The sequence below is a fragment of the Capsicum annuum genome, chromosome 12 (genome assembly GCF_002878395.1).
Source record: "Capsicum annuum cultivar UCD-10X-F1 chromosome 12, UCD10Xv1.1, whole genome shotgun sequence".
NCBI lineage: Eukaryota > Viridiplantae > Streptophyta > Magnoliopsida > Solanales > Solanaceae > Capsicum > Capsicum annuum.
In genome coordinates, this window is record NC_061122.1 from 813,679 (window position 1) to 824,968 (window position 11,290).

The 11,290-nt window shown below is 34.7% G+C and overlaps 1 protein-coding gene and 1 pseudogene across 38 annotated transcripts; one reads left to right on the forward strand and one right to left on the reverse strand.

Annotated features, from left to right (window-relative positions):
• Positions 1-241: 241 nt before the first annotated feature.
• On the reverse strand, positions 242-6,053 carry LOC107854327 (glutamyl-tRNA(Gln) amidotransferase subunit A). 38 transcript variants are annotated; one of them, XR_007048030.1, is made up of 10 exons: positions 4,251-6,050; positions 4,017-4,067; positions 3,631-3,845; positions 3,157-3,209; positions 2,663-2,799; positions 2,359-2,580; positions 1,547-2,271; positions 1,373-1,429; positions 654-708; positions 242-570 (listed from the first exon to the last, which is right to left on the reverse strand). XR_007048030.1 is itself a non-coding variant. In XM_047400484.1 (9 exons), the coding sequence occupies exons 5-9, from the start codon at positions 3,764-3,766 to the stop codon at positions 2,230-2,232; spliced, it is 507 nt and encodes a 168-aa protein (XP_047256440.1). In that variant the 5' UTR covers positions 3,767-3,845; positions 4,017-4,067; positions 4,251-4,480; positions 4,606-4,707; positions 5,827-6,044; the 3' UTR covers positions 938-2,229. The 38 variants fall into 38 exon arrangements, 15 of the variants coding, with proteins under 15 accessions (XP_047256440.1, XP_047256439.1, XP_047256438.1 ...); XR_007048032.1 differs by having other exon boundaries at positions 2,177-2,271; positions 4,251-6,044; XR_007048031.1 differs by having other exon boundaries at positions 242-708; positions 1,547-1,611; positions 2,177-2,271; positions 4,251-6,044.
• Positions 6,054-7,727: 1,674 nt separating this feature from the next.
• LOC107849554 lies at positions 7,728-8,489 on the forward strand (annotated as a pseudogene).
• The last annotated feature ends 2,801 nt before the right edge of the window (positions 8,490-11,290 follow it).

Below are 11,290 nucleotides of genomic sequence, written 5' to 3' on the forward strand. Positions count from 1 at the left end.
GATATCTATTTTATTATTTCTTATTCCTGATTTTCCTATTATGTCATCCATCCCATTATTTACTGTTCTTTATCTTGAGTCGGGGTCTATCGGGAACCACCACTCTAATTCTTTAGAGGTAGCGGTATGGACTGCGTACATCTTAACCTCTCCAGATCCCACTTTGTGGAATACACTGAGTTTGTTGTTGTTGTGAGGCTTAAGCATAAGCTTAACAATAATAAAAAAAATAAAAATATACTTCACATAATAACAATGCACACGTATTTTCGATATTCATTCGCCTTAACCATCGTACCTAATACATACTAGAATAAAATAGGAGACATTCAATCTGTGTGTAATTCACAAACTCCTTAAAGAACTCGTGCTTGATATTTTTGGCTATGACTTGCTGATATAAAGTGCTAATCTTGTATGACTTCTTTCTAGAGTGTAGCGAAGTGCTAATCTTGTATGAGAGTGTTGTTGAATCTTTGTAGTGAGGTGCTAATCCTGTATGAGAGTGTTGTTGAATCTTTGTAGTGAATTGTTTTCAGAGTGTTGTTGAGTCTTTGTAGTTCGCCACGTCTACAACAAAAGATTACCCTGATTCTCAAGCTAATCCCATTCCTCCTCATTATCTACTAATTCTGTGATGAGCAAAGACCCACCTATTAGCTAGAGACTTTGTTGGATAGGTAGATGATGATATTCCATTGTTGTATCCTGTATTTCATTCATGTTAAACCTTAATTAAATACAAGTTCTTTAAGCCTGAAATTAACTGTATTTAATGGAATTAATAATCAAACGTAATCATCGCTGGTGGATGAAAGTATTAGACGGATTTACGTCAGGAATCTGGCAAATTGGTAAGTTCGTGCTCCTGAGCCCAATCCCTCCATACCTTGTATATGGGAACTTTTTCAAGTTTATCCACATAGGTAGCTTTCCATGAAACAAAACAAAATTTCCTTCATCCCCCCTATAAAATAAAAAGGATTGTTTTCTTGTACAAATTACAAGAGGACATAATACTATTCTTATCTTTACAAAAATGTGCGCTAAAAATTACACTAGGAGGATACCAATCCAAACCCTCGGTTAGTTCATCTCCTCACCATTTTTTTCCCATTATTTCTATTGTGTCATATTAAGTAGTGTTGTCTTACAAGTTCGTGTTTGACTTGGTATTGCCTCGACCTCTACAATTTTTAAGCTCAAGAGAATTGGTGGCTGTTATAAATATTTTACGTAACTGTCGTTTCACACTCCTGATTTAGCATCCACACCAGAAAAATGTAAATGGATTCATCTGCATCAGTCATTATCTTGTATATAAATTCCTCTCCAAAAAGAGGGATCGATAGAAGAAACGGCAGAAGCTAACCATTCTCATTGAGATGGTTCCTCCATATGCAATCAACATCTAATAAGAGTAGTATCCCTGCAAAAATAGAGTTCGCGTTGATCTTTTTATTAAAAATCAACCATGCTTACAGTATAATGCTTTTCATAAAATGACTTGATGTAAGGAATGTAGTTAAGCAAATAGTTCACTGACTTGATCCAAGGAATGGTAGATAAGCAAATAGTTCACTTGCACTGTAAGAACATCAGATCACTTTGCTGCAAAACGGTAACATAATGAAATGCCACTTTTTTATAACAACCAACCTACAGTAATAGGACATGGTACATTTATATTTATGGGTATGTGGTAGTTCCCAGGTAACTGATCAATTACAACTACTTGGATAGGAAATGTTGTTCATGCTGTGAATCAACGCACCAACACGAAAGCTATGACAAATTTCATGTTCATACAAGATGACACATTCATGAAGTCTAATAAAATTTGAAAAATGTCTACCTTTGCATCAGTTGCAATGATACTCGGACATGAATATGCATCAGTTTTAGTGGCTGAACTGAACTATATATAAATCATAAGAAGTGATTTCTGAATTGGATGCAATTAAAGGCTTGTTTGCGTGATAAAAGAATCAAATTATGATCCGTGAATACGAATTCCCTAACGACTAAAAGCATATGAGAAACATTCGAAGACGTCAAAAAAATAATGAAATTTGAAAAGACAGTCTTCCACGAAAGAGACATTTGTTCGAGTGAGAAAACCTGGCTATTGTTTTCGACAGTTTTATTAGCTTTCTAAGAGTATTTTTTCTTTTACCAGGTAAAATCATCAAAGATTCTTCCTTCGCCAGCTTGAAACAGAATTCCAAGTCATCTTTGATGTCTTTGAGAAGGTTCAAATGAAGGTTTCACCTACAGGGGGGAAAGACCTCCATTAGACTATTGATTACGTGTTCTAATCACAAGCTAATGGCTAAATAAGCTTCCTTTTTCTCTTACCATCACAAACATAGATTCTTCAGGTTTATTCGGACAAGTGATGCAAGGAATATCCTTGATTCTGTCATAACAGATATCTGCATCTTCTGTTAACTGAAGAAGGATCTGTGAAGGGAACGTCTCTGGATGAAACATCATCTGGGTCCTTCCCCCAAATGATATCCAGAAGACCAGAACAATCACACAATCCGCAGAATTTCTACAAAAAGGGCCTAATTTATCCTGACAAAAAGTTAGATTTCAGTGTATTGAACTCAAAACTATTATTAGGAAAGGAATTGCACTTCAAAAGAAATATGAGTACCAAGCTTTCAGCTATGCTCATAACACCCGAGCGGCCAACAGCTCCAAAAGTGGGCTGCAGTGCCGTCACACCACAGTGAAAAGCTGCATAAGTAAAAGAGCCGGAAGTTTCTGAACCAATTGCAAATAGAACCAAACCTGCAATACCAGTTTCTCTCAAAAAAGTGTGTTCTGACCACTAATCAGTAATAAATCAGCAAAGGACTATCATTTATAGAGGAATGGTTATCACTGAAATCAGTGAATTTATGGAGGGAATAATCTAGAGATAATTTGAGGATATGGAAATTAGATGAATTTTAAGCATAGGAAGCTTGATGTTGAGAAAACAGCAGCAAACAATATCAAGTCTTTAGAAATTGAGTGTGCATAAATCGGCAGCTTGTCATATAGATTAATCGTTTACCTTTATACCTATCAACAACATAGGTTGTTGTTACTTGTTAGATATTATGTTGAGGTGAGCAGACAATGTGAAGGGACAATGGAAAAAACCTGTATAGACTTCATAGAAAAATGGCCTAAATCCGCAAACGTTGCTTCTGCTCCTGCAAAGATATAGTAAATAGCACGGGTTTTATAATCGAGCATCATATTTGTATTCGACATCTTTACAAAGGTTCTACAGATGAATTTTTCCATATATACATATTTAACATAACTATAACATTACATTGCAAATTGTGTTGGATCTATGAATGTAAGCATTTGAATGAGCAATCGGGAAATAGACTAATAAATTAATATGTCCTGTATCAGAAATATGTTGGTACTCTATAGAAGAAGAAATTTTAGGCAATCTTTTGGTTACGGATGTCTGAATCAACAATTTTCCATTATGCATACAGAAGTAGAGACATAACCCACATTACACGTTTGCAAACACATCCGTTGTTGGTCAGATCTCTATGTATGCCAAATTCTTTTCAACTTTATTGCAAATAAAACGACTACATTAACTTCACGTACCAGTGATGCACAATACACAGCCACCAAGAGCTGACCATCTGTTGGTCGAGTTCTTCTTGAAGAAGAGATAGATATTAGCTGGATTTATAGCCCTTATAACTGTAACATCATGCGTCAGCAGTTTGTAAAGTCCCATCGACCCCAGACTGGAAAACAACAGTGCTAGAGTTGGAGCGAAAGTGAAACCAACTTTACTTGACTCAAATCTCTGTATGCTGAATAAAGCGGTTATAATGAGAGCAGTTGTTGTAACAATCAATCACATTAATGGTTTTCCATGAAAAAGTTCCCAACAGTAATAATTTAACATTTTGATAGAGCACAAACATCTTAGCTTCTCAGTAGTAGTCATTTGCAGTAACAGGATAGATAAAAAGCAAATGCACCTGTATTAAATCCTGTTATCCTACCCTTCAATCCGCTAACAGCAGACATAACTGTCAAAAAGGAAATATTTTTTCAGAAGCCGTTTTGTTAAAATGTCAAACGAAACGACATAAACCGTCCAAATACACTTGTTTTGCCCCAGGGAAAAAAAAAGAGAAAGAAAGAAAGAAACATAATTTTTGAAACGAACTAAAAAGAAAATTAAGACAAACAAATTAAAATGGTGGGAATACTTGTTATTGCTGGTGTCTAAGATACCATCCCCTATTATCATTGATGTTCCCGTCAGAACCAATAGCAAGAGAAGCGTTTTCAGAGATGATTTACGTTCCAATATCTCCTTTATATACACAGCCCTTTCTATCTCTGGAGTTGGCAATCTGAGCTTAAAACTCAAGATACATTTATCGGCAGGCGTACGACATATTGCATCTTCTTGTTGGTTATGAATGGCACTTGGTTGCTGCTGCATCGAAAACATTGTACTAACATTTAAGTATCGCACTAAATTTCATATGTAACAAAATGAGAAATAAGACACCCTTGACTGGTCATGTACTCCTCAAAAGATTTTTAAAGTTGTAATACTTTGCTCTTGTCTCAGAGATGCAACCACGCTTTCAATGAAAAATTGTCAACTCCCTGTTAGCCTCATTCCTTTCCTTCTGAGCTTTTTGCTTTATTCAACTCCTAAAATGATAGAGAAAGTGAGGCTCAGATCTGTATTAAGCTCAAGCAAAAAGAGAGTCCAACCACGCCATGGCAGCAAAAACCAGCAGAAAATCTGAGAACATGCCCCGCCAAGAACGTATCAGATAATCTCAAATGCTGGATGAATCAGCTCAAAAGGGAATAAAAATTGGCAAAAATCATCATTGCCTTTTTAAAGCCACCAATAACACTCACCACCATTGCTTCCACCGGCAACATTCAAAGTCCGATGAAGCATTAACAAGAAAAAAAAAACGCGTTGAAGGGCATGGAAACCCTTTGAAACAATATGTAACAACAATCCAAACGACATGTTACTAATATACTCCCTTTGTTTGGAATTGATAGAAGTGTTATTGGGGCTCTCACATTAATGGAGAAATCATAGGCTGAAAGCAGAGAGAGGCAACTACCCTTTCAACGAAAATCCTCTGCTCTGTGTAGCCTCATTCCTTCCCTTCTGATATTTTTTGCTTTATGTTCCTCAACACTAGAAAATATTTTCCTTTCTACCAAACACGCTCTAAGTATAAAACAAATCCAAGCTGAACAGACAAAATTGAGACTCAGATATACATTAAGCTCAGGCAGCAAGAGATTCCAACAACGCCATGGCTGCAAAACCATCAGAAAATTTGGTGGCATGGCCCGCCAAGATACGCGTCGGATAACATCAAATGCTCATTAATCTGATCAGAAGGGAATAAAATATGACAAAAACATCATCGCCTCTTTAAAGCCACTAATTATACACAGCACTGAATGCTCCAACAGAATCATTAGAAAAAGAGAGAGAAAAGAGTTAAAAGTGTAGAAAACCTTTCAAACAAATGGTGTTAGCAATATTTCCCTTCGTTGAAGGGCATAGAAATCCTTTGAAACAATATGTACCAACAATCCAAACGACGTGTTACTAATATACTCCCTTTGTTTGAAATTGGTAAAACTGTTGTTGGAAAATTTCAACAACAGTTTAGCATCAATAACAGCCGTGAAGACTTGCCTAAGAGAAAAAGCAACTCAGCGATGAAGAAATCGATGAAAAGCCCTTTTGTATCCTGACAAAGTAGCATATCAATAACAACCGTGAAGACTCACTTGAGAAGCAGCAGCAGCTCAGCAAATCGATTAAGATTGAAAAGCCCTTAGATTGATAATCCCTTTTTGTGTGCTGATCCACAACTATCCTTAGCTGTGAAGACATACAAGTACTCATCCAATTGACACGTTTAATATTGACACCAGCACGGAATGCACAGTGGCGAAGTTAATGACTATTTTGTCCAGTGAGGACACAGTTTTAAAAGGATAAAAAACGAACGACATTTTGCATGAATACAAAATGCTAGCTAGATCAATGCGTAGCATGAATATCTAATTCAGAATCCGTACAGTTCGATCACAGTAGTTAATGTGACTAAAATTTCAGAAATATTATTTGAATTACTTAATTTTTGTTGCTTGATTTATAATTCCTTTGTAACATTGATTGTTAATTATGAATACAAAATGCTAGCTAGATCAATGCGTTGCACGAATTTCTAATTCAGAATCCGTACAGTTCGATCACAGTAGTTAATGTGACTAAAATTTCAGAAATGTTATTTGAATTACTTGATTTTTGTTGCTTGGTTTATAATTCCTTTGTAACATTGATTGTTAATTATGAATACAAAATGCTAGCTAGATTAATGCGTAGCATGAATTTCTAATTCAGAATTCTGGAAGTTGTTTCGCTACTTGATACTATTGTTTTGTTATTTTCCAGTACAAGTTGATCGAAAATAGAGCATGTCTGACCTCTCACCCAGAGATATTTTTTATGCAAGTCCTTATTATATCCATGAAAGGGGTATACCTCTTTTTTTATCTGTGTGCTAATATCAGTTGTTACTATTTGTTGGTGTTTCAACTCCTGCATGACTTCTAAATATTGTTTTGTCTAAGGAATTTGATCAAGGCTTGTATTGATGGTGGGTAAGATCCTTCAACTTTTAAGGTGCGCATACATAGATGTGATGCGGAATTTGATCCTATAATCGATTTCAAGGATGATTCCATGGGAGTTGCTATTGGTAATAGAACTTCTCCGCGAAGATCAACAATAGAGGAGGTTCAAAATGAGCTTAGGTAATGTTAGCATGCTACATGATATGAAGTTTTAAGAAAGTAAAGGAGCTTTTGAATTTGAAAATCTTAAACTAAAGATATACGAATGTACCAAAATGCCCTTTAATTTTGTAATCATGAACATGTTATGTGGAATGTTAAAATTAAAGATGTGAGAGTTTTTTAGGAGCTATTGTTCAGTATGTTGGCGTGACATGTGAATTATATTGAACTTTGGATATATATATATATAAAGTCCGCCTGTTTGCAACATAATTTAAATTCATGGAAAGGAAATTTTAACCACAAACAAAAATATGAAGAAACAAGAATTTTTTTATTGATTAAGTATATGGGTTACAAATCTGTTCCTTCCTTGATTGTTCTCTCTTGATTTTCTCTGTAATTCGAGGGCCGTTAGTGGCTTATTCTCGATCTCTTGATTTCCTCCGTAATTCGAGGGCCGTTAGTGGCTTATTCTCGAACATAGGATGATCTCTTTATGAATATCCCATAATTTTATGGAATATTGGAGATCCCGATCTTTTTACGAATACCCATCAGTTTATGGGATATTCAAGATGCCTGCAGAGAACATGTTACCCCTTAAATAAGCAAGATTTAGGGCAAAGTAGCATTCTAGAATTCTAACAGAATTTGGATTCTTATTGAAGAGCCCACAAACTTTAGATGTCTACAAATGCCCCCTACTCCAAGGCTTGTCGAAATGTAGATTTGATGACGAGTCTTGAAGTACCAATAGAGCTTCCATCTTTATGTGGTGGCTACAGATTTGCAGATCTGATTTATGAGAGAAAGATTTAGGGTAAAGTAGCATTCTAGAACTCTAACAGAATTTGAATTCTTATTGAAGAGTCCACAGATTTTAGATGTCTACACCGCCACCTCAGTTTTACAGCCCCATTCACGGTCATGAATCATTTACGACCTTGGAATACACCATGTATGTTGAAACTGGTGTTGGAAAGCATGTACCAACAACTATATTTGTTGATCTTGAACCGACTGTTATTGATGAAGTTAGAAATGCCGCCTATCATCAGCTTTCTATCCTGAACAGCTCATTTTCGGAAAGAAAGATGCTGCTAATAATTTTGCCAAAGGACATTATAATGTTGGCAAAGAATTTGTTTATCTTTGCCTTGATCGCATTAGAAAATTAGCTGATAACTGCACTGCTTTACAAGGATTCTTGGTCTTTAATGCTATTGGCGGTGGTACTGGTTCTGGATTGCGTTTATTGTTGCCCGAATACTTATCTGTTGATTATGGTAAAAATTCCAACATTGCGTTTACTATCTACTCTTCTCCCCAGGTGAATACCATATATAACCATGCATCTTTTATTTGTAACAGCAAGATTATTTATGTCTTTTTAATTTTAGGAATCCATTACTGTTGCAGAACCTTATAACAGTGTTCTTTCAACTCATTCTCTTTTAGAACACACTGATATGGTTGTGATGTTTACAATGAAGCCATTATGCTTTCATCATATGCCCCCTGTCATCTTAGCTGAAAATACATACCATGAGCAATTATCAGCACCTGAGATAACTAATGCAGTTTTGGAGCACTCAAGCATGATGGCTAAATGTGACCCAATGCATCAAAAATATACAGCGTATTGACGTAGAGGACGGTTCAATTTGTTGACTGGTAAATATTTTGCACCAATAACAAGCGTGAGCTACTTGTATCTGAACAGAGTACAGAAAACTTTCTAATGTGGATGGAACCGTGTGATTTTATTTTTTCGATTTTGGGATTTGAACAAATGCCCAACTGGCTTCTAAAGGCATTCGTCCACTGGCATGCTGGAGAAGGCATAGAAGAGGCAGGGTTTTCTGAAGCCCCAGAAGATTTACTTACACTTGAAAAAGACTACGAGCAAGTTGATGCTAAAGGAGTTGATGATGAAGAAGATGGTGAAGAATATTAAGGTAGACCAACAACTTTGAAGACAGTATTGCTCTAATACCTTGCAGATGTTTTTGTTGTTATTTGCTATCAGTGTTGTTCACAGAGTAATTTGACATCTTTCCATTCAAGTTTGAATATTTTCAATTATCAGTGATTGTCTACATGATAACTTACCATTCATAGGGAAAAGGACTCAAATATGCCACTGAACTATCAGAAATAGCTCATTTATGTCATCCGTTAAAAGTTGGGCTCATTCATGTCATCGTCGTTATAAAACTGGCTCATCCATGCCATTACTTTTAACAATCGTTTTTTAGAAAACAGCTTTGCCACGTGACAACATACTAAAGGTCCATGTCATTTTTTTTTTAATTTAAAAAAAATTATAATTTTTTTTTTGTTTATAATTTTTTATTTATTTATTTTTTTAAAATGGTGTTGGTTATGAAGTTTATAGATTACATATTTCTATGCTTTTATTTATCAAATAACGAATAATAAATTTTGCATATAACTAATGTTTATGTTTTTTCTGGATTCTTATTTTTAAAATTATTATATATATATTTGACCAATCTTCTAGGTATTTATTTATGCATGAACCCAAAATATTCAAACCTGAAATTCTAGTTCATCATAACCATTGCTAGTCCTTATATGCAATGATAATAAAGGACGGAATCGTATTCTTGTCATATTTTGCCAAATGATAAAGGTGACCATATTAAAATGATCAATTCAAAGACGTTAAATGGTTAATCCTTCTCAACACTTCGAAAAGTACACGAGAGAGAGATAAAAATGCAAAAATGTGAACAATTTCTTCTGTTAGTGCATTCCTTTTTCCTTACTTTTTCTCTCCCTCTTTGTGTGTATGCATGCAAAATGTATGTAGTAAAGTATTGTGTGCGGGTGTGTACATTATCATTTATTCTTTTTTGATAATCATTTATATGCATGCATGCATGGATCATATATTATATCTAATCTCACTTCAAATTTAATCATAACAAAGATTTGAATACTCTTGTATTACAACAACAAATGTAAAATAAGAGCAACTCCACTCCATAATATTGAAATTGAATTTCGCATAATCGCGATATTATATTATTCAAAGAAAGGTAAAGGGTTACCTTTTGGAAAAATAGTTGCCAACAAAAGAAAGAAGAAGCTGTGAACTCGAAACCACGAACCAAACCTCAAACTCCAACTCATTGTCTACCAGATTATGTTATTTGCTTTTTGTTTGTCAAATGTTACTCCATTTTCTTCTTAACTCTTCTCTTTTCTTGTTTTTCTCTCCCAGTCCTTATTTTTTTTCAAGGTTCCTCTCCCTTTCTTTCTGTTTTTGTCCTTTTTGTTTCCCTAATCCCCTCTATTCGTTCTCTTATCTTTGTATTTTTCTATGTCCCTATTTGTGTCTGTGTAGGTATAAGGTTGGGAAGTTGAGGGAGTTGAGGGGGTTGAGGAAAAGGGGGAGATGATTGAGCTAGTTTTCTTTAGGATAAGATTTTTTTATATAAATATATAATGTATAAGGTTGGGAAGTTGAGGGATTATTATTATTATTTTTTAAATATTGATAAAAGAAATATTTATAATATTTTTTTTAAAATTAATTTTTTTTTTTTTAAAATGACGTGGACCTCTAATTAGCTGCCACGTGGCAAAGCTGTTTTCTAAAAACCAGCTGTTAAAAGTAATGTCATGGATAACCCAGTTTTGTAACGGCGATGGCATAAATGAGTTCAACTTTTAACGGATGACATAAATGAGTCATTTCTGATAATTCAGTGACATATTTTAGCCTCGTCCCTTGTTCATATTATCATTTAATCTTACATTGTGATAATTGATCAAGAAAAATATAAAATCTTGACTCAACGACTCTGAATTATCAACTGTGAAGCTACAACTACCGATTATAAATTATAGCTATGTTACTATTATTGGGCCCGTGCTAGTGCGGGCTCCTACATCTAGTCTTGCTTTCATAAAATAGATAACTAAATTAAAATAAATATTTTATAAAAAATGTTCAATTATTTTAAATCAGAGATAGTATCATAAAATATCTATTTTTAGTAAATACAATGAATATTTAGGAGCGAATGGAGCATATTTATCTACAACAACGCTTCCTTCTTGTATATATATGCACGTACTTTTCTAAACATAAAATTATATGGAGAGTAATGCTGCAAAAAAAACACTCTTATGGTGAGACCCTTTTTCAAACACAACGCATAATTGATAGATTTAGTGTACCGAGTTATCCTTTTTTAGTGATGTATTTTTCAGTGTCTGGTACATAGAATAGAGAAAATAATCCCAAGATAAATCTTGCTCTATTCTTCAATAACTGTCTCCAATAAACTTTACTCTCATAAGGGGCACTTATTATGAGTGGCGGAGCCAAGATTGACACCAAGGGATTCACAAGTGAACATACGAAGGGGGTTCCACAGCCCCTGCTTATTATGATACAAACCAGTTTAATACT